This window comes from Neovison vison, chromosome 6 (genome assembly GCF_020171115.1).
Source record: "Neovison vison isolate M4711 chromosome 6, ASM_NN_V1, whole genome shotgun sequence".
Classification (NCBI taxonomy): domain Eukaryota; kingdom Metazoa; phylum Chordata; class Mammalia; order Carnivora; family Mustelidae; genus Neogale; species Neogale vison.
In genome coordinates this window covers 159,330,021-159,354,137 of record NC_058096.1, presented here as the reverse complement: position 1 = coordinate 159,354,137, position 24,117 = coordinate 159,330,021, and the positions used below count along the sequence as shown (strand labels likewise).

At 39.8% G+C, this 24,117-nt stretch overlaps 1 protein-coding gene across 22 annotated transcripts in view; it reads left to right on the top strand.

The window, feature by feature from the left end:
- The window catches only part of ARPP21 (cAMP regulated phosphoprotein 21), a 153,035-nt gene extending 132,470 nt beyond the window's left edge, over positions 1 to 20,565 (top strand). For all 22 annotated transcript variants that reach the window (XM_044252737.1, XM_044252736.1, XM_044252738.1 and 19 more), the window contains 2 exons: positions 18,434 to 18,582; positions 19,757 to 20,565. In XM_044252737.1, the coding sequence (XP_044108672.1) occupies positions 18,434 to 18,582; positions 19,757 to 20,014 (407 nt within the window). In that variant the 3' untranslated portion in view covers positions 20,015 to 20,565. The remainder of the gene's footprint in view (positions 1 to 18,433; positions 18,583 to 19,756) is intronic.
- The last annotated feature ends 3,552 nt before the right edge of the window (positions 20,566 to 24,117 follow it).

The following is a 24,117-nucleotide window of genomic DNA, read 5'->3' as shown; positions in this document are numbered from 1 at the left end:
GTTATACATTGTTTAACTTATATGCAAAATAGCTTATTGGTGAAGAACAGGATGAGAAAGGACAACAAATATTGCAGTGGGATTTGTGAGCGGCATACAGAGTAACCTTCCTCTAACTTCATTTAAATCAAGTCAACACTATCTTCATAAAGAAGTATATTTATGTATACAAAGGTGTATATACATATGCATGCACACACAAAACACACATGTATGTATCTGTATGTAAAAGTATATATGTATATTTATCAGTGTGCATGTGTGTATATCCATACATACATATATCATGCAGTTACTATGTACACACACATATAGAGTAACAGTACTCTTTATCATCTGAACCCTTACACCTTTGAGAGTGAAAAGGAAGGCTGTTAATAATTGTACTAGAGCAACAGGCATTAAAAGATACTTATGGACCTCCTAGAAATAACTGCAAAATTTGCCTCCATGATTTAAAAAAAAAAAGATGTTAGAAGTGAGAGAGGTCAGTTTTAATCTTCATTTTGTGCTCCTTTAGACAACATATATTAAATAAAAAACTAGTGATTAAAAGTAAATAAATAGGGGTGCCTGGGTGGCTCAGTGGGTTAAGGCCTCTGCCTTTGGCTCAGGTCATGATCCCAGGGTTCTGGGATCGAGCCCCACATCAGGGTCTCTGCTCAGCTGGGAGCCTGCTTCCTCCTCTCTCTCTGCCTGCTTCTCTGCCTACTTGTGATCTCTGTCTGTCAAATAAATAAATAAAATCTTTAAAAAAGTAAATAAATAAATAAATACATTCCAAAGTTTAAAAAAACTTTAAAAGATTGACATTTATATCCAATTCGGCTTTTTGTTTAGAAGGAATTTCTACCATGTGTTTTTTTATGGATAAGTGCTTTCAGTGAGCGGCATGAATCCTTTTGTCTTATCAGTTAGAAACAAAACACAAAAATCATCAAAAACCAGACAGTTGATTTTTAATGTATAAAGTATAACAATTTCCAAACGTCAAGTTAAAAAGCATGCTTCAAGACCATTTTGGGACTTGAACATGTCTTTAACTGAAGTGCTCATTTCATTATTCATTTGGTTCCCAGGCCCCAAATTTCAAAAGATATTTGTTCACAAATCATGAGTTTTTGCCTTACATAATTAAATAGAAAACAAATGAAACATTGTGTCACTTGTTCAATGGGAAGAAGTAAAACTGTCCCTTATATATCGTGAATATTATTAAATATTGCATTTGAAAGAATACCATAATAGAATTAATAATATATTCATGAAAAAGACAGTTTTTTTTCTCAAAAAAATCACTTGCTTAATCATCTAGCACAAAAAATAATACAAAATGGTTGGGTTAGAAATAATTCGTGAAGTGGAAGATTCTTTGTTGCTCTGCAAACATTGCAGGGGTTCTCCATGTGGGGAAGCATTGTAATAGGCTAACAAGTTTGGAGATGGCCTTTAGCAAGAGCAGCTGAACTGGGAAGCAGAGGAGGGGGCCGCTGCTTTGTGTCTTACCTTTGATGCAATAACAGGGTCTCCATTATTAAATGGGCTTATTCAAGTCACCAGAAAAAGATTGAAAGGTGCATGCCAGAGCCCAGGGTGCCCTCAGCACCCTTTTGCTCCAAGACAGCTTTAGATGAAGGAGTGCGCTCTGTTTTGTGAGACTCTGATCAGGAGGAACAATCCTAACAATCCTATGGGAGGGACAAGCATGGCTTTCATTAGGAAACAAGAGGCAGAGGAGAACTGGGTTTGTTTCTCATGTGGGAGCAGATGTAGTCCTCACATTCTGCTGAGTCTGTTAGAGCCTGGCCTGAAAGGATATAGGACCCTGGCCATCCTAAAGTTACAATCGAGAAATGGGTGTTCTACCGGTGCTTGGAAGCCTGGGCCCAAATGCCTTTACAAACAACTCCACCCCGGACATCTGCTCCCTGGTGTATGGCCAGCTTGCCCTTTCCATCCCCTGCTCTATGGGGTACAGAGTCCACATTCATATTCGGAGCTGCTTCTGCTGTTTTTTGCTACTAGAGAGGACATGTTCCATAATCCGAGGGAGAAGAGCGGAGGCATTGCATTCTCCATGGTTACCTCCATGTAAATTGCACTTAATCATCATGCTTTGGCTCCTAAGGAACCTTGGGGTACCAAGGCCTCCCCACTGTCAGTTAGAAGGAGCAGGTTCAGATTTTTGTTTTGTTTTGAGCAGGTGGAGACCATCCTGGAACTATCAACACCCAGTTTACTTTTCATCTAAGATATAATTCTGGAGGGAATGAGAATAGTTTCATTTACATAGCATCATTTGGTGGAAACAAATGTCAGCTACCGTGAGTAAATGCCATGTGCTGAAGAACATGTTAGTCACAACATCCGATAGCTACTTGACTTTCACAAAAGCCCTAGGAAGTTGGGAATTATCAGCCCCCAGTTAAAAGGCAAGTAAAACACAGCTCAATGACATTAGATAACTTCCCCTGGTCAGAGAGCCAATGGGTGGAAAAAGTAGATGTTAGCTCCTTGTCTGTGATTACAGAGCCTGTGATTTTTCCATTAGGAAACAGAAACTCCTTAGATTTAACACTAGAAACCTTATGTCAAGTCTCATGTAAGTATTCCCTCATACTATTTCATCTTGACAATAGTTGATTTAAATATTTGAAAAAAATATGGCTTCATGTGCTAAATTTGAGACCAATTTATAACAGAGCACTTTCTAAACCAAATATGCTTAGGGAATGCATGGGTCAGTTCGGGTCACTGTAGAAATAAACTAGATCCTCCTTTTTGCTTTCTCATTCCCCCTGAAATATTCTCTGCCCATTGTTATCCATTTGATCTCAACCATCTGGCTCTGCTGCCAGTGAAGGAAAATGTCAGATTCAACAAAATGAGTAGTACTGCCTGGGTTGAATCATAATTTAACTTTTTTTTTTTTCCTTTGCCCTACAGGATATTTAAACAGTAACATTACTTAATAGTACTTCCTAAGTTATTATCAATTCCCTACAAACATTGCCATTTCCTCAAAATGGAAAGGGAAGCATTAGGGCAAGGAGTCAAATATTCTGCCCTAATACCTAATGACATATAACTTTGAGAGTTAACATTTACTTAATTGCCAAAGCAGTCATGCTATGTGCATAGTCTGACATATTATCAGGTGTTAGGATAATTTCTGAAAGGCAAAAAAATAAAAATAAAAAAATCTATAAATCAGCAAGAGAGGACTCTGCTAAAATCATTATCCACTCTCTTTACAATCTTTATTTGAGCAGGTTGGTGTGGTAGCTTGGGAAATGGTGCCTGACAGAGGTATGTACTCCTTGTAACCTTTGGAGGAAAGGGGTGCGGTTATTTTCTGTTTGTCTCCCCCCATCGTGTAGTTGTTCTCTTTCCTTTTCCTCCGACCCGGCAGACTGCATCTCTCAGATTCCTTTGCCCTGGGCCTTCCAGATGGGTTCTGGCAATAGAAGGTATCAACAGTAAGAGAGCAGAGAGGACCTAGAGAGATCGATCAGCTCCTCCCTGCCTGCCCCGGGATGCAGGATGTGGTTGGTTCTCCAGATGGCCCCTCCAGGTCTTAGGACTTCTGGTAACGCCTGCTCCTCCCCGCTAAGACCTTCAGGCCAAAGAGTGAAGACAGTGCCCCCTGTGTTCTTAGGGTTTGGGTGCCTCCCTCATGTGTCCATCCCTTAACTTGTTCTCCTTATTAATATCTCCTCAGATGGATCGTTTGAGTGGAATTCTGTTGGCTTCCAGGCCCTGAGGTGGGGAGTAGGAGAGAAAGCTTCAGTGCAGTACCTCAGGGCTAAGTGCCCCTAACCCATCTACCCAAATTCCTTGAGCTTCATTTCAACCTCTGTAAAATGAGAATAATAATTGTACCCACTTACAAGTGCTTAGCTCAGTGAGTACAGAAAGGTGCATCTGTAAGTATTAGTACCATCTTTGATGAGGTAAGGAGAATGCTTGCTTTTCCTGGGTTGAGTTAGTGCCAAGGTAGACTAATAATCCATGATATGACATCCTGGGAATGTTACCTATTGGAAAATAACTGCTAACATCTGTATCTAAACTGGGATACAGTTGAGTGGTTCAGTTTCAAAAGAGATGGATTGATTCTGGTTTTTGCAACTCATCAGTTCCCTGAATCTCCAAAACTCTTAATTTTTTTTCTTCTTAAGGCCCTACTGTGTGCTATTTTTGAAAAGTCTGTTGGTAGCTATTGCAGACAGACTAGGTGAGCTTCAGGTCAGGCACATGAGATGTTTTCTCCAAGCTCTTAATAATAAGATGATGACAGCAGTAGAGTTTTCACATGTAGAAAGGAAATGGCATTCTTGTTCAATTATGAAACACGTATGGATTATTTCCAATATGACACAACACAATTCCTTAGCGTGAATATTTAGGAAACAAAAATGTTCTGAGCAGTCCAGTCTGTCCTGCTTGGAAGAAGCCTGATAGTGTGTATGCTCTTGCAGTAACTAAAGGAAAGTGAGATTTTTGTCCCCAGTTTATAGCAAGTGCTTTCTTCACCTGTTAACCTCAGCCTCATCCCTCAGAGCTAGTTGGACCAGGTAATCCCAGACCCATGGCCCACAGTCAAGCTTAGTGGAGTCCAACAAGAGTATTAGAAAAACAAGGAAAATTAGCTTGAACTATATCAGGGAAAGTTAGTGAGCTCTAGGATTCTTGTTTGCTTTTCTTTTAGGACAAAGAAAATTGAAGCACAGCCACAAGGCACATGACCATTGGTTAGCAAACTCACAGTTACTTCCAAAGAAACAGGAGGCTTCAGACATCCTGTCTGGTTTCTCAGATGCCTCGCCGCATGCTAATAGATAGATTTGAGAGTGACAAGCATAATTCATTTCAGATGCACTTTTTCTTCTCTCCTCCACTCCCTTTGTCAGCTCCTTCCCAGATTTTCTCCCTGTTTCCTTTTCTGGACCTATCTCTGCCTCCATTTCAACAGCAAGAGATGAATTTAGAAAACAGGAATGTGCCCTCTTGATTTGCTGGTGGAAGTAACCACTTCCTTTTTTTTTTTTTTTTCTAGAGGCACAGGGGATAAGAGCAAGTATTTGACATCTTATCAGCTCCTTAAGGAAATTCTGCTGTGGAGTTGACAAGTCCTTTACCTCCTGCCAACCCTTGTGCTTGGCCGGGGCTTTGGGTTCTCTCTTCTGAGTACATCACTTCTTCATTCTTTTCTTTCAAATTTTGGTTTGTTGGCTGGTTTTCCATTATGTCACATTGCAGGATTCTTGTAGGGTGAGTGTAAGGGCAGTTTCTTCATCAGAACTGTCAATAAATCCTCTTAAAGTGCCAAATGTAGAATACTCGGCTAGGAAGAAATGCACAATACAGACTTTCTCTTCCTGAGGATTGTAGTCTCCCTGGGAAGTAAAATTGAAATGAGTATGTGATACAGTTCAAGTCCATACAACATGGAAAATGCAAAGATCAGGGGAAGGGAGTCACACATGCTGGTCATTGCCAGGTGCCCAGGTACTGTGGTCTGTCATCCAGGAGGGCTCTTAATCCATCCTAACACTCGATGAGAGGAGGATTGTCTCATTTTTATAGATATAAGGGAATGATATAAAAGAGGAGAGATGGCTTCCCACAGAGTGTGATTTGCCAGATCCCATCATTCACTCTATAAGGGGGAAAATAATGAGTGGGTTAAACAATAGGAATTCAAGGCAAAGATATTTTTTGAGAGCCCAGACCCAGCAGTGGTTCTCAAAGTGTGGTCCCCAGACCAGCAGTATTAGCATCACCAGAGAACTTGTCAGCAATGCAAATTCTCAAGTCCCAACCCAAACCCACTAAATGGGAGACCAGTGATTTATGTTTTAACTGACCACCCATGTTATTCAGAGACAGACCAACGCAACGAGAACTGTGAACCCAGGGGAGAGTTCCAGCTGGGTGGGGAAGCAGGCAATCAGAAATGGAGACAGGATAATGAGGCAGGATTGAGTGAAACAGTGAGAACCCAAAGCTCTGAGATGCCAACATACCAGCCTTGCTGGGTAAGGATGGGCCTTGTATAGTACCTTCACAGAGGAACCTCTAGCATAGCCTGGTGTCTGCCAAAGATAAAACCCAGTGTGTTTACATCATCTCATCACACTGAAGAGAGCAGTGGTGCGTTTGGCTTGGAGGATTCCCTCTGCCTCAGGTTTGGAGAGCTGGCTGTGCCAGGAGGGGAGTTCCTCTGAGGCCCAGAAGGGAAGTTCAGGCAAGAAAGGTTGGGGCTATTTTAAAATGCTCATGCTCAATTTGGGTGTTTGTAAAGCATTTAACCGTGTGAGATGTGAACATCACCCTTGAATGTCTTGGATTGAAGGAAAAAATTCACAAGTGAATGATCTGAATCATTTCTCTTCCTACCCTGGAGCAGGCCACTAAAAAATGAAACTGCTCTGTCATGGGGGAGACAGCCTGCCCTAGAGGGAAGATTGAAAGAGGCTTCAGGACAGACCATTTGTCCTATAATTTCATTTTCACTTTAATTATTGTGAAATCGGATTTAAGTGTTGACCGTAGCCTCCAATTCCAGTCAGCTGAAAAGATAAGACCATTTGTATTTGTGTGGACAAGGCTGAAGACTTCTGATTACTGTCTCAATCCAGATAAAACAACACTTTTAAATAACAGTTCCCTACATGGTGAGATTAAAGATATTTCTTATTGCTGTCACCAGGAATACCACACTGATGACAGAGATGAGCAGAAAATATCTCTTTATTGTTGCTCAGAGTTGTGACATCATTGATACCAGAGACTTTATTTTGGGGTCATCTGTTGAATAATGACAAAGTGATGGAGTATTAGGGAATCAGAAGTCATATTCTTCAAATTCTATCTATAAAGAAACCAGTACAAATGTTTATCTCCAAAGTGTTCTTGGAAAATGTCAGGTATAAGTAGATTGCATACATTTATATCAAACTCTGTGGTGGGGTTTTCTTTTGTGTTATTTTAGCTGTGCATTGCATGATCAAGCATCAATCACTCTTGGGGTTGTAATTAAATGTAAATAAATTGAACTCTTAACTTTTTAGGCATCCTGAAGTTCAAACCTGACTGATTGTATCTACTCAGACCTTATGGAAAAATCAGAAGAAACTAGACCTTGAAAACATTAGCCTTTGGCCCTTTTGCACATATGCTCAAAGAATGTGTCCAACGTGTAACAGAAAGCATCTTACTGATAAACATACATATAGTATGTTTCAGCTTTGAGTTGATGGAAATTTTGCTTGATTTTCTACTTCATCATGACAGGGCATGTCATCACATCAATGGATCCTGTTGACGGATTTTGAATGGAGAGTTTGTGGGACCATGGGCTTCTCATTCACCTCTAATCAAGATTTCCTTCCTGCAATCCCACGTGAATCAAACACTAATAAGATTCATAAAATGAAGAAGGACCTCTTTCCTTCAGTTCTTGTCAGAAGTTATGTAGGGTAACTTCTGTTGCCTTCTCAAAATTATGTTCAGCGTTTAGTCATGTCTCCTCATAAGCTCTCCAAGCTGTCTTGTGTTTTTAACCAATTTGGCAGAGAGAAAAGACCCAGGATATTTCACTGCTGGTCAAAGGAGGTATATAATAGTGGAGGTGACACTGAGAATTATCAGATGGGTGGGAAAGAAAATGCAGACTCTCTGTCACTCAGGTCCCAGCCTTCTTGGTTGTGTACCTCCCTTGATGTTTAATGTGCTATGAATCATTAACAACTTCATAGATTTTTCTCATTCACTCTCAGATTTTTAATCTTTTCCTCTTTACTTCATTTTCTAAAAGATTAAAAATCCTTACCTTCATCCCATGTTAAAACAGCAAACACAAACCCACAAAATCCTTTTTACCCTATGTTCCCCTCTAGCTTTTTGCTGTTTTCTGCCCACAACTTGATCTCGCTGTCAGACTTCTCAGAGAACTCTCCTTTCTTCCTTTTCCTTCCTATTCAGCTGCTTTCCCATCACTGCCTTAGCTTTTGTCAAGAACACCAACATATTTTTAAACTGAAGGTCTTATTTCTTCTCTTTCTCAGAAATTCCACAGCTGTAATCATTGGCATATTTCTCTTTCTTGAAATACTCCTCTCTCTTTTTTTGCTGACACCATTCCCTTCTGGTTCTTCTAATTTCCCCATCATTCCTCGCTCTTCTGTTCAGGTGTTGCATTCTCAGATCAGTACTTGAATGATATTCTTCCTTAAGGCTCCATCTTGTCTTCCCAGCCTGCACTTACTCATAAATATACTGTCTTCAAGAGCAACTATGTCCTGATGATTGCTTGAATATGCACTCCTAAGACAGGCTGATCGCCTGAGTTCTAGACCCCTTTTGCTCATGTGTACCCTGCTCATCTCCACTTACTTGTCCCTCTTTTATTGATTATTAAGGCATTACAGTCAACTCCCTTAACCAAACCAGGACTTGAGATTGATAGTTGGGTTTTTCCTTTCTGTCACTCCTCCCTGCAGCAACTAGATGCCTATGTTTGATGGTTCACATGCTAAGTATTTCTCTGAGGTGTCCATTCTCTCTGCTCTTACCAGTGCAATGCATGTCTTCATTGTCTCTGCCATAGATGATTGCCATGGCCTTCCAGGAGGAGATTCCCTATCTCCACGTATGTAACCCCCAAGTGACTCCTGAAGAATCATCATGAAAAGGCCATCCATCATTTCATCATTCACCTTACATGACATCCTAAATCTTTCAAAGTTAAGTTCCAGTTTTATAAATAATGCTTAAGACCCTAGGATTTGAACATAGCCCCCTTTCTCTCTCCTTGTACTGACTCTCCCCATTTCTAACCTCTACATACTTATAATCCTTGAACATATTCCCCACATCTTTGGGCTTTTCACATGTTGCTTCCATATGTTTTACCTCCTTTTTCCTGATTTTTCCCACTTCACCCCACCCCATTAGCAAACACCTACTCGTCTTCTCTATACTAGGTTCGAAATGTTCTCCTGGAAGCCATCTATCACATGCTCACCATTTCATCACTTATACTACACGTAAATCTCCCTGTCAGTGACGCTAGAATCTGAGACCTGCTTCCATCCTAGAACCATTCTAGTGTACTGCAAGTTTCTGTCCATGCTGGTCTCCACCATTTACCCAAGCTTTTTGAATGGCTCTTATAATCATTCTTGTGCCAAATGTCAAAGAGCAAATAGTAAATAAGATTTTATTTATTTTTTTAAAAGATTTTTATTTATTTATTTATTTGACAGACAGATCACAAGTAGGCAGAGAGGCAGACAGAGAGAGAGAGAGAGAGGAGGAAGCAGGCTCCCTGCTGAGCAGAGAGCCCGATGCTGGACTCCATCCCAGGACCCTGAGATCATGACCTGAGCCGAAGGCAGAGGCTTTAACCCACTGAGCCACCCAGGTGCCCCAGTAAATAAGATTTTAGAAGGGAGGATAAAAAAGATGAAACTGAACTGAACTGAAAGTTTCATTGCTTAACACTGAATTTAGGTCAGTGATGTACCACTCTGCTGAATTGTCTCATTTTGGCCCATAAGAAAAATTGTTTAAAAATCAGGAACCTTCCCACCTAATTGTTAAGGTGTTTGTAGCTCAAAATGGGCCATGAGGAGGAATATTTACACCTGGGAAATCAGGAAGAACTACAAATTGGGGCTTTTGTTTCTCAGAGAGTCAGTTTTCCAGTGGATGACTGATATTCATGATGGTGGTAGAGTCAGTTAATCCATGTTCATGTCCATCAAGCATGTGATACCACTAAAACTCCTCGACACTTGACAATTCACAACCCAATTCACAATTCACAACCCAAGTATCTCTCAATATCTGTCCCTTTGCTCAATTCCTATCTCTCCTGCTTTAGTTCAGGTCTTCATTGTCTCTGCCCTAGATCAGAGCTCTTAACTCCCAGAAGACTGCTACTAAAACAATATTATGGTTAAATGTACCACTAGAATAAGGTTCAGATAAGAATCCTGTCAGTCTGGAATTGAAAAAAAAGACAGTTATTTTTGGTGACTTAGGAAAAATCACATATAAAGGGGGCACTTTTGATTCACCATTGGTTGCCTTGAACCAACCAATTGGTTCAGTTGCGTAGGTTTCTACAGATGGAATCTATGTTCCTAGCACTTAGTTTCACAATGCTCGGCTAGGGCCAAGTTATACCCTGTAGCCCAATGACAATAATGGTCATTTGATCACAGTGATGTTAACCTCATGGCATTTGACCTCACAATTATCCTGTTTGAGCCAGTCGATCAACAGCATTTCATCAGTGAAGATACCCACCAGGGGATCATATCATGCAGACAGCGATTAGAGATCTTTCCAACCTTGACTTTGCCTCTGCCCTCTCTAGGGAAAGAGGTCCTCACATAGCCTCAACTGTTGCCCAGCCTCACTGTCTTACGGCCACCGTTAATTCTGGCAAAGGTGCAAGGTTCCAGGAATGCCACTTTATCTTCTGAGCTATGCAGCCGTGCAACATCTTCGCTAGGAAAGTAAAACGTTTGTGGGTCTTTTATGCAGCTTTTCTCCCTCCAGGTTGTTGAAGCTCTCTGGCTGTCAGCAAGCACTCTGGGCTGGGAAAGTTCAGAGAATCACTTCAGTAATATGACAGCCTCTTCCATTTAAAATGGGATTCAGGGCAGCTTCTCTTGGAGGCGTTCATTCAAAGTCCGTGCATGATTCATTCCTCTAGTCATTCAACAATGTCTCTCATGTTTGCCCTTATTTAAAAAAAAAAAAAAAAAAAAAGAAAAGAAAAGAAAGAAAGAAAAGAAACAGAGTTAGAGAGAGAGAGAGAGAAAACCAGCTTTGTAGTTGCGATAACATGGATCAGGATGGTATAATTGCAGTGATGAGGCCCCCGAGCTGCCAGTAATAGGCTGGTTCATCTGATGTGTACTGCCATTAGAAAATGACCCATGCGTGGATGTTCTCAGGGGACGGGAAAGAGGCTTTTAAGAATTACACTCTGTGCAGTGTGAAAGCTAATGAGCAAAAGAACAAGTGTGAAGAAAAACTACTGCTTCGGGAAGCGTAGTTCCACTTAGAGCCTGTCACAGGCTTCCTCGAATTCATTAGGACGGACTGGTCTTTGCCAGGACTCCTGCTACGGTAGCTCTGCTCCTGTGCAGACTCCCTGCAGGGCATTCTGCATCATGTGCCTATGAAATTAACACCCCAGAATAATAAATGACAAGGAAAGGAAGAGGATCGTTGCAGAAACAGCCAGCAAATAAGGTGGAGGCAGACATATACACAAAGATCAAAGAAGTCGTGATGGGCTTTTACGGGAAAAAAAAAAAAAAAGCAGTTCCGTACACTCCTCTTTTTGAAGTCTTAGGACCGTTTTGTGCTGTTTCACTTTATATACAAGAACAGAAGAGTATCTGATTATGATTTCTAGACTAGGTATTTTTATCCCATATCTTAATTTTTCTACATGTTTAAGGATAAAAAAAAAAAAAGTCTTCCAATCTAGTCTATACTGCTCTCCTGTTTTAGAAGTCTTACTTATGGGGCACCTGGGTGGCTCAGTCATTGGGCGCCTCCCTTTGGCTCGGGTCGTGATCCCAGGGTTCTGGTACTGTGCCCTGCATCAGGGTCCCTGCTCAGCGGGGAGCCTGCTTTCCCCTCTGCTCTCCCCACCCTCACTCGCACTCAGACGTTCTCTCTCTCTCTTGCAAATAGATAAACAAAATTAAAAAAAAAAAAAAAAAAAAAAAAAAAGGTCTTACTTAGGGCTTAGGTCACATAAATGGAGAGTGTGTGGCATAAAGGCAAGTGCTTCCAAAGGTGAACACAATGTTTGTCGAAGTTCAGCCCACTTAGCGACACTGTCTCCCCCGGAATTTGCCATGTGGGTGTTGGATTAGAACAGGCCAGCATCTGCAAAGGCCAGAATCAGGTGTCTTCCTTAGTATCTGATGACCCTCTGGTTCTAGGAGGCCTGGAGGTAAGATGTTAAGGTGATCTTCCCCCTCACATGAGTGTGGGGTGATAGACAAGAGGCATTGATTACGCCGAAACCATCTCGTTAAAGCAGAAGACAATGTTCTTCTTTCAGGAAACCATGTTGCATGTCCAAACTCTCTTCCCAAGGCCAGCTTGAACACCGAGGTACTATATAGGTAGAGGAAGCTGAAAAGAATTCCATTAGAGGCAATGACCTAGTTACAAGTAACATTTGGGAGGAAAGTCATAGCTTCCCAGAACTAGAAATCGTGATTGCCATCTTTAAATTCCAAGAAGTACAGTCATCTCCAGGTGGCCTGGGAGATCTTGGTTTCTCCAAGCCTTCATCTGACATCCTAGGTCATTTTGCAGAGTCTCTATATTTCCTTTCTCTTACCTCTTTCTGCCTCTCAAAACAATGAATACTAGTTTTGTTTCCAAAGGCCAAGTGAATTTCCTAGAGGCAACCAGCTGCCTAAAACAGTCCAATGATTAACCTTATACTTAATGTAGGCACAAGTTTCTTTTACCTTGTATCTTAAGATCATTTTTGAGGGAATAGTCCAGAGTAAGTATACAAGTCTTCAAAGATTGTGAAGAAAGCCATTAATGGAAATGGTCTTAGTAATCTAAAGCTACAGTGTCAATTTATTAGAAAGTAAAGTAAATGATGGGACTAGAGTCTGTTTGACTCACCCCGAGCCTATTCCAAGCCATCTGCCTGTCTAATATCCCCTAATCTGAGTAATAAGACTTTAAAGCTGTTATTGAGTGGTATGACTTTGTTTGGACAGGGAAGACTTTGATTTTCTTTCTTTTATACCAACAAGATCTCCTTCAGCAAACTGTGGATCAAAAGTCTTGTCCTCTTAATTGTTTCAATTATTGAGAAACAATGAATGCAATCAACGACCATTGAGTGAGTAGATGCCACACTAAAGGAATTGTTAGGGTGTAAGAATTACAAGAATGCCTTCTACATAGCAATAGGCAGGGTTGCTGATGTCAGAAAGCCACAACTAAAATTCAAGCTTTCCCTCTCAGGAGCCCTGTGATCTTGACAAAACCCTACACCTCTCTGTGTCAGCTTTCTCTTCTGTAAAAGAAATTTAATAATAGTGACTATTTTCCAGGACTGTTGTGATAAAAGATCAAAGCTTTTAATTCACTGTTTGGAATAGGCTAACTGATCAAAAGAAAAGAGCTAGTTAGCTAGTTTATAATGGAAGATCTTCAAAGAAAATGAAAGTGTAAAGAATTGATAGGAAACTGAGGAACTGAACTGGGAAGATACTGGGAAATGGTCCAACACACAAACTAAGAGTTCAGCAGCAGGAGAGCCCAGTTCTGAATTAAGCATTTTTCTTCATATTCTTCACCAGCCATGCCACAGCTGAGCTACTGTAACTCCATGTCAAAACTATGTGCAAAGAACAGAATTTGGATTCATGGACAGCTAGTGTGTTCCCTAGGAACTTAGAGAAATATTTGTATCTTGGTTCAGCCAAGATAAGCAATTTTTGTATTAATAAGTCAATTAAAATTAATTTTAATATTTGTAAAGACATCCCAGCACATTAAGGATATTTTGCTTAATAAACACAACATGTAAATTACACCACTTAGCTGGACTGGGGGAGATAGTGAGAACTGGCTAGTTTCTCATTAATTTGTTCTAGAGATATTTGCTCTCTTAACTAGTCATTTCCCCATCTTTACCTCTGTAACCAATAGCAGCTGAGGCAACAAAAACTTGAAAATACAGTTGTTACTTTGTCGTTTCATTCATTTCAAAAGGCTGGATCTGTAACAAAGTATTCAAACACTGGCTAAAATAAGGTCATTAACAATCATGTCAATTTATATTCCCTAATCAATTTACATTTTGATTTTTAATAATTGTGGTCTATCAAGAGAACCGTTTCCTTGACAGAATATTAATGAATAAACCTCAAACTACAAAGAGTATTCGATAACTGTTGTACTTTAGTAGAAATACTATTGAATTTTCAGATTGATAAGATCCAGACATTTTATTTCATTTTATTTTTCAGACATTTTAAATCTTATAACCCCTCAATCTTAGGAGAGTGCGTGCTTTTATTTGCGAGGAGACATTTGTCCATTCCTAACCCTTTTACCTTCAGAAAACAAACGATGCATGTGACTTGAAAATTGAATTAATCTTGACTGAAAAAGAAATAAAAATAGCTAATGTCTTTATGATTTCCATAGCAAGCCTACAGGGCAGACAGTGTTGCTGTTTCTGTTTTGTAAGATGCATTCTGTCTTGCTAATCCTCAATAAATATGAAAAACCGATCATTTCACAGCTCAGAATTGACTAACTGGAACACATTTCTCATTTGAATAGACGAGATAAGCAGGTTGCCACCAGCTCTGCCATTTCTGCCTTCGGGTGTGCTGTGTCCTGGGCAGACGCTGCTAGTTCATTCTCAGGTCACCGCTATCGCTTTTCTATTTGTCTATTTTGGGACCAGGGCTCAGATGCATATTTCAAAAAGCCTCCTGTCTTAAAGACCATGCTGCTGCCCACCATAGTATAAAGAAATGGGCACCTCCAATTAAACCCTTCCAGGTGTAAATTTCTTGCCTGGGGATCGAATTGAGAAATGAATGGGATTCATGAATATAAATTGGGCATTCTTTTCACCTAAGTTTTCCTTTTGAGATTGTAGAGCATTATTCACTCCCCACAGAAATCTTTATGCGCTCTAAGTGCGTTTGCCACAGGAACCCCAGTGCAGACAGAGCTGGTAGCTCTTTGTTGAGCCAGTATTTACATTCACCAGTCCTGGGGCAGAGGAGGAGGCCTGGGGAGGAAGCCACTGCAATGTCTTGCTAACATTAGAGCTCTCCACAATGCTGCCTTCAGGTCTGCACCTGTAGTGGGATGAGGCCACGCAGCCTCCTTGGGCTTTTTCCTCCCCTTGAATATTATTTGACCTGTGCTTCCTTGTCCTATCAAGACAGCCCGTTTCTGTATGTCTAAACAGCTCCATTATCAGAAGACCTATCCGCCCCCCCCCCCCACAATTTTTGTTTAGAGCTCGTGTAATAAATGAATCTCTCATAGGCCACCTCAGTTTGGTTTTGAACATTTTGACGATGACTCTGTGAGAGGATGGAAGGATTCAGTAAGAAATACATACAGAATCTCCAGAAGCAAGACCCCTGCACCTCTCCCTGCCACCATCCCCTTCCCCCCACCCCCGCCCATGCCTTCCCTCTTTTTGTTCCCATCCTAGTTATGTGTGTCCTGCAAAAGGTCCCTTGAGACCAATAGGGCTTTCACTCTATGACCAGATATAAGTCAGAATTTTAAAAGACATTCCTCATTTTTGAACCTGTGCTTTGACTCTTCAGCCAGAAATAAGGCTCTATTGTATTTACCATTACATGGACTACAAAGTGTGTTCACACATTGCCGATTCTTTGCTGTGGAATTAGATGGTAGGAAAGACTATTGCTGATGAATTTTCTACATTCGTACCAAGTTATTTTTTTGCGTGTGTAACAATTCTTGCCAGCATAAATTTGATAGGGCTAAGAATCATGTCATAATAAAAGCATAATAGCAACAGAATTTTTTCAGGGCCAATAAACACATGAATTAGAGTGGAATCTCTAGATAATGGAAATAATAGAAAACAATTGTTTGCAGTGACAAGCATAACCTCAGAAATGCTGCGGGTTCATTTCCAGACCACTGCAATAAAGTGACTATCACAATAAAGCGAGTCAAATGAATTTTTTGGCTTTCAGTACATATAAAAGTTATGTTTACACTATACTGTAGTCTATTAAGTATAGCATAGAATTATGTCTAAATCATGTCTAAAAATGCAATTGTGTAGTTTAATTAAAAAATACTTATTGATGGGGTACCTGAGTTGCTCAGTCAGTTGAGCATCTGACTCTTGATCTCACCTCACATCTCAATATCAGGGTCATGAGATTGAGGCCCATATTGGGCCCCATGCCGGGCATGGAGCCTACTTAAGATAAATTTTATATATATATATATATAGAGAGAGAGAGAGAGAGCGCTAAAATATACTAGCCATCATCTGAGCTTTCTGTGACTTACAAACACTGTTCACAGATCACCATAACAAATAATGAAAACATTTGAAATGCTGTGAGAATTACAAAATGTGACACAGAGACCTGAAGTGAGAAAATGCCATTGAAAAATGGTGCTGATAGACTCGTTTGAAGCAGGGTTGCTGCAAACTTTCAATTTGTAAAAAATTCAGTATCTACAAAGCCTGTTAAAGCAAAGCTCAATAAAACGAGGTATATCTGCAATGTTAAGATAATTTTCTACCAAGTGGCTCTGTATATGAGGCATTCTGGGAGATAGTGTGGACCATGACATGGCCTTTGTCCCAATTTCTTGTTCCTGTCTGGTGGGTTTTCCTGATTATGTAACTGTAAACCTTCTAGGTATGCAGCCCTCTGAGCTAATACTCTTAGTCGTACATGGGCCTACAGAGCACGTCCAGGGAGGGCTTTGACTGTGTACCATGGGCACAAAGTAGATGGAGGGGAGGTGGTCATTACTCTTGATTATAATCTCTCAATAAGTTAAAACCACTATGGAACTGAAGTAGGGTGACTACTGTGAACACAAAATAATGGGATATGTAAAGAAGATCAAAGGGTGATTTTCTAAATTCCACACTTGTCCCACCCAGTGGTAGGCACAGGTCAAGCCTCCCAGCTTGGCTTTTCCCCAGCCTCCTCTCTTAGGTGTTCCAAAGGATTGCACCTTATTTCTATCTAGTTTGGCCAACGGAGCTGATCTCCTAACTCTTTGCAAGCCATTGTCTCCATGACATTCTCCAGATGAGTAAAGGTGGTTTTATGTATGCCAAAGGAGAGTAAGATATTTTCCTCTGCAAAGATTATAATTTTACCTGTCTTCAGTCTAAAGTTAAAACTCTTACATGCACTCAAAAAACAAGTAATTTGTTAAGAATTGGGGGGTGCCTGAGTGGCTTAGTCAGTTAAGCGTCTGACTCTTGGCTTCCAATCAGGTCATGATCTCACACTGGTGAGACCGAGCCCTGTGTTGGGCTCTGTGTTCAGCATAGTCTGCTTTAGAGTCCCTCTTCCCCCTCCTCTCTCTCTTGCTCAAATTCTCTCTCTCTTAAATAAATAAAAATCTTAAAAAAAAAAACACACATATTGATCAGAAATTTTTTACACTGTGTTTCAATTTTTAAAATCTGGCTGTTAGTGTTAGGTTAGTGTTTGTGTTAAAGAAAAGGCACACCTGGATGACTTAGTCAGTTTAGTGTCTGCCTTTGGCTCAGGTCATAATCCCAGGGTCCTGAGATCACGCACTCTCTCTCACTCAAATAAATAAATAAAATCTTTTTTAAAATCTAGGATTTTAAAATTTTCTCTCAGAGAATTGTATTAACACAGCAGTTCTACTTTCTCTGAAGTAGTCAGTACTGTTAATAATATGAGCTCTGGAACGACTATTTTATATCATAAAGTGAAACCGTTTCATTTTCCTACCACCACATCATTTTCACCTAAATCATAACTTTCTTCCCAGAATTTATAACAATAGTTCACTTCCTTTAAGAATGCATTTGAAACCAGTTGGGGTGGGGATTAAAATAATTACAACAGATAAATCATGATCCACTTCAAAAAAAAAAAAACAAAAAGAGAAGAAACCAGAGCAACTGACCTACTCAGAAGGATATGATGGATAAAATTTTTTGAGTGCTATATTCTGTATTATCTATTGTATGTACATGATCACTTAGTAGAGTGCTTTACCGGAATGTTCTCCCGGGAGCTGGAGTTGGAGCAGAATAGAAGCATGCCATATTTTTCTCTTGTTGCTGCATTTTGTCCAAGACCATGGACATTGAATTAGTCAGGGTAGTGAATCATTTTATTCACGAAAACATGGAAAATAGAAAGTTATTAGGCAGTTTGATGATCTGTGGGTAGAATGAGTTTGTGCAGAAAGGTGAGATAGTAAAAGAATGAGTCAATTTAATTAGAAAAAAATGATAATTTTGTGAATACTCCAAATATCATTGAAACAAAGCACACAATAAATCATGAGAAACATAACTGATAGCTATAAAATACGAATAGAGGTTATGGTGTTTGTGCCATAAAACAATCTACCATTGTCGCAACATGCTCATTGGACCATTCTGCATAAGTATGCAAATACCAGCGAATTTTGTGACTTCCTACTCTTGTCCATTCTTAGAGCAAAATACCGCATCGTTAGGAAATAATCATTTGGATAACACATTGCCGATAGGGAGAGCAAGATGTCTGAAGGTTGACTAGGGAACCTTCATGAAATATTTTACCCCATGAAATATCACTTGTGCTCTTCCTGGTGCAACCAGTTCAAAAGGTGGTTTTTTTCTTTGCAGGTTACCAGCCAGTCTTGTCTGGTCAACAGGGGTTCCAAGGCCTCATAGGAGTGCAGCAGCCACCCCAGAGTCAGAGCGTGATGAGCAACCAGCCAGGAGCTCCGGTGCAAAGCGTGATGGTCTCCTACCCAGCAATGTCTTCTTATCAGGTGCACATCAGCAGCTTGGGAAATTTAGAAGGTTTAGAAAGTAGCACTGGCCAAAGTGGAGGCTGTGAGTATGTCCCGTGTTGGGTGGTTAGTGGGGTGGTGGGTGCTATGCCCAGCCCCTGTTGATGGTTGACTTTGAATTAAGATTTTAAGTAGAAAATGGGACAGGTATGCTTCTCTAACTACGGTGGCTTTTGAATGTCATGCTAAATGTGGCTCTATATAAACTTCTCTTTATGGAAGAAGAATCTGCAGCCTATAACGATTTATTCATGAAGACCTTTGGCTCTTCCAGTGGAATTTTGTTCATCAGGAAAAAGCTCTCAAGACACATTTCCACTCATTTTTGTACGCAGCCTCCATAACTTCATTTTACCACAATTTTAAGTTAAAAGAGATGTTTAAATGGCATCTCGGATTTGTTCAAAGGGCATGGATCGGTCCTACACCAACCTCATTTTCTAGACTCAACCCATACTGGGTACATCTTTTTGTGATTTACATTCTGAGACACACTGGAAGTGGAAGTGAAGGGTTAGTGAAAAGCTTTGACCGTTAAATTTAGCTGCACCAGCTACTTCTGGCCCTCAAACAAAGAAACAAATAAAACAGCACAAAATAAAATCCTGATCCTCTGCCCTCCTCCTCTGATGATCTTTGCACCCATTGCCTCAATTTCTACCTCCAGGTCCACATTAGATGTTCTTTAAAGCTGCAGATTGAGACTGAGTCAGGTGCCTGGGACAAAAGCTCCCTTTGCTGTCTGGCTCCCGTTGCTTAGTGTGCATGGAACCGGAATGAAAGTATCGCTTTCCAAACAGAAATTCTGAGCCAGCAGTCCAGACTGCAGTCCCCAATGTGTAAGGGGGAAGGAAGGAAGGAAGCTCAGGACTAACACCTTGTGAGCTATCACCACATGTGTCCCAGCACTGTACATCAGGCTTGCAATCTTTTCAGTGGCTCTTGGCATAGGTGTCATTACATGGACAGTCTAGGCAATCAGAGAGGTTGAGTGACTTGCCCAAGGTAAAACAGCTGATACAAGGGAACACTGGGATAGGTGACCAGTTAGGTCTGACCCAAATGCTTGAGTATTTTTCCTGACCACACAGTAGCTCACAGGACAGGCACACAAAACCTTTTCATGAAGGGCTCTCTCTTGTGTCTTCTGCAGGTGCCAATGACCCAGGGTTCTCAAGGACTGCCCCAGCAGTCATACCAACAGCCAATCATGCTACCTAACCAGGCAGGTCAAGGGTCACTCCCAGCCACTGGAATGCCTGTTTACTGTAATGTCACACCGCCGACCCCTCAGAACAACCTTAGGCTGATTGGTCCACACTGCCCCTCCAGCTCTGTCCCCGTGATGTCGGCTAGCTGCAGGACAAACTGTGCAACTATGAGCAACACCGGGTGGCAGGTCAAATTTTGAGTGCTTTGGCTGTGGTACATTTCTTGTGATCTTACTCATGGCCTTTAAGGGAAGAGGAGCAAGGTGGGAGACTGGCTGAGGACTTAAGTATTCACTCAACACTCAAATGATTGCTGCTGGTATTCTGTAAAAAAAACAAAAACAAACAGACAAACAAACAAAAAAACAAAGACTAATACACACATTAGCTGGTTAATGGTGCATATTTCTGTCATGTCTGCTAGGTATGCCTTTATAGCTTAGCTAGTGACATGAATTCATCAAGGTAAGATTTTCTCCTACCACTGAATACCACTGTGTAGATTATAATATCCCTAATTTGGATTATTAGTTTTGTACTTTGTGTTGAGTTTGTGATGCTAAAAGTATTTAAAAATTATATACTGAAATCACATTGTACCAAAGCTGTAATGGAAAAGAAAAGAATTGATGAATGGAAGGAATAATTTATATACATTATAGAGTTTTCTTTTTTAATGGATATATACTGTATTGTAGTGTTTAATCAAAATAAAACTATTTGACCTTATGGAGGAAGGTCATGTTTTTACCACCAGTTTGGTTCACTCTCTCTTCCAGTACGTGTTTGCTTCTGTGTCACTGTTACCCCTTCAAACAGTATTTCATGAGTTATGCACAATAAAGGTAAATCTGGCATCATGTTGGAGGTGGTAGGCAAACACTTAACCAACTATAGTTTCTTGTCCTAATACTACAGGAGTCCTAGGAATAAGATGGCTTCCATTTCCAACATTCATTGACTTCACATTTCTGAAATGTGTATCTTAATTTTAGCTCTGGGGGTCCTGAATATGTGTAGCTATACTTCCCCAAATCAGAATACTTGAGTGACTTGTAATAGCAGCCCTAGACCAAACCCTATTCTGTCTTCTTTGAAGTTCCACCATCTACCTGAAAAACAAGATTTCTTCATTTAGAGGGTAATTGGAAGAGGTGTGGTCTAATTCTATCGAATATATTGGGTCATACAATGTAAAGTGCCACTAGTTTGGGGTCAGTAACTCAAAGGTGCTAATGTTTATCCTGGCAACTGAAAGGAAGGTAAAACATAACAATAACTTAGTCACAAAGACTCAGAACATTTAGAAAAAAATGGAGCTTCTTTTTAAAACATTTTTTAAAAAACATTAGAAAAAAACATTTAGAAGAAGCCGATCCTATCTAATCCTAAAATGTTTATCTAATCCCCTGTAGATTCTGAAGGTAAGATTTCTTTATGACAACCTTTGAAAAATAATAACAGAACTCCAAATGTCAGCGTTGGCCCTTCTGGGAGGTATTTAATGGGGAGAATAGAACCCCACAGCTTCCAATTTGCTATCACTGTACAATGACTAATAGTTTTCTCTTTTCTACTTTCTGTCTAAAAACCATTATTACCAGTGAGAGGGGTTTGGAGAGAATATTTGGATATTTCTCACTTTTCTTCATATTATCACATTTCCCCATATTAGATCATTCCATTTTCATGTCTTAGTTGGAGAGAGCATGAATCTTCTAGTTAAAAACTCTACCTAGGATTACCATTTCTTAATTTTATGCTCTCATTTTCTTTTTACTCTAAAAGAGAAATTCTACACATACTCTCATTAGCTTCATTCCTTGTGACATCTGTCCTATTGACCCAAATCTCAGTCTCCTGAATTCTTCATTGTAAATAAGCCCTACCCATGGGGGGGGGGGGAAGAAGGTTATAAAAAGAGGATGTGGTTTTGTTGTTGTTGTTGAAACATTAAACCAATAGGTTGAGGAGCTATTAAACCAATAGCTGCTCTGAGAAAGAGCAATGTGTTTGCCTAATTAAGACCTTCCCGTAATAGAAGGAGGGAGCTGACCAACAGAGATATTCTTTTGAAATACAGCCTCCATTTAGCTCTCTCACATTGGTAGATCCCAAACGCAAGGATCCTAATATGAGTCTGAATGTTTATCTTCTCTTCACAGAATTCTGAGAATTTTTTATCTTTTCTCTAATGATTCTTAGCATGACTGAGCCCTCTTTATCTGAAACATACATCATGCTTGTGGAAAAGACAGGCCTTCCCTATCTTTGGTCCCTTTCCTACAAACGTGCCACACTCTTTCCCTCTGAGACATTTGACTTTTCCTTCATAAAGCCCTTTAGATACTGTTTCAGGCCGAGCCTTGTCCACTTCCACTAAGTATTGTTTCCTAACATTATGTTATCCCAAATCTTATGTTATGCTTTACATTAGAATATTTGAGATGGCTGCATAGAGAGATGGCTTTATCAGTGATACATTTCTAGGATTTAATTTATCATCAGAACATTCATTTTTTTCATGTTGGCTAATAATTTTTTCACGATCACGTTTTGCAATTACATATTATTCAGTTCATAAGCTTATACAGAGACATAGATACACATATATGTAACTATATAAATATATAGATACAGTCATCCCTTATGATCTTCTCTGTGAATGTAAATGAGAACAAGAGTGACTTATGCATTCATTTATTTGGCAAACTTTTATTGCATACTTGATTATATCCTAATTATGTGGCACCATTCCAAATGAGTACAAATAAATTTAAAGCACTTAGATTTATTCTTGTAAGTTTTATCATACACTTAGTTATTCTGCAATAGTTGGAACTAAATGTTCTAACCAGGATGCCAATGAATTTCAGCCATAATTATTTTATTGTTTTAATATAGTTTCACAGGATGTCGAGTGGGATAGGAGAGCATGTTATATAACATTAAGGAAATGGAATTATGCAATTGATTATAAGTATGGTTGGAGGATTTAAAATAAAGCTATAAATCATTATAACAAAAATAAGTTGGGTACACATGAGCCAGAGTTGTTTTATAAGAGAAATTCAAAGTACAAAGCAAAAACAATCGAGGAAGGAAGAACATTGCAACAGAAATGGCTTTGAGGTCTAACAAATGCACTTTTCGACTCTGCTTCCAGTTTAGCCAGAAGCTAGTGTGTGGTGGGATGTCTTCAACCTCCCTCATCTGCTACCTGTATTCTGTGCACACAGTCTGCACCGTTCACTAAGGGCCCACCCCTCACTGCTAGCCTGGTACTTGTCATCGCAGGTGACTTGATCACTTACAGACTAGAAAGAAAGTAATTCAAATATCTTACCCTAAGGGCAGAGTTAAAACAAATAGCTCGGGTTTTGTTCCTAACTAATACCTTAGAACAGTAGTTCCTAAAATATTTTCTGTGGTAGACCCTTCCCTTGGGCTACGGATAGCTGTTATTTGAGAAAGACTATTCCAAGGATAATAATGGTTGGAAAACAAGGTTAATGAAGGTTAAGCAATCTTTTTAAAGATTCTGATTTCTGGAAACCTTAACAATATCACTTTAGACTATGAGTTTCCAAGTGGGTGGCAAATTTTGCAGCTTCTCAAACTTAGTCAAGCACAGTATCTTCACAGACTATATCAAAAGACTAATATTATGAGGAACTTATATTTTAAACCATTGCGTTAGGGGCGCCTGGGTGGCTCAGTGGGTTAAGCCTCTGCCTTCAGTTCAGGTCATGACCTCAGGGTCCTGGGATTGAGCCCTGCATTTGGCTCTCTGCTCAGCAGGGAGCCTGCTTCCCTCTTTCTCTCTGCCTGCTTCTCTGCCTACTTGTGATCTCTCTCTCTCTGTCAAATAAATAAATAAAGTCTATAAAAAAATAAATATAACATTACATTAGAGACTCCTAAGAAAAGAATACAAATACTGTTCTTTTATCTGTATAGAAACTACATATTATGTCAACGTGTAATATCACAACACTCCTTCCAACTATGACATCTTTTGGTAACTACCCTAGTGCACACACTTTCCTCCATGAATGTATGAGCCTGGACTTTTTTTTTTTAATTCTTATTCTGGGCTTTTTTTTTTTTTTTTTTTTTTTTAATTCTAAATGTTGAAAGATTTTACACCTAAAATTATTATAGTAGTTTTTTGTTTGAAGTTATCTCTAATGATCCTGCATACCTCTCTATGAGTATAAAAGAGAAGAATGATTTATGCATTTTTTTTATTCAACCACCTTTTATTGTATACTCATTGATTTCCATAGTTCATGCCAGTCTC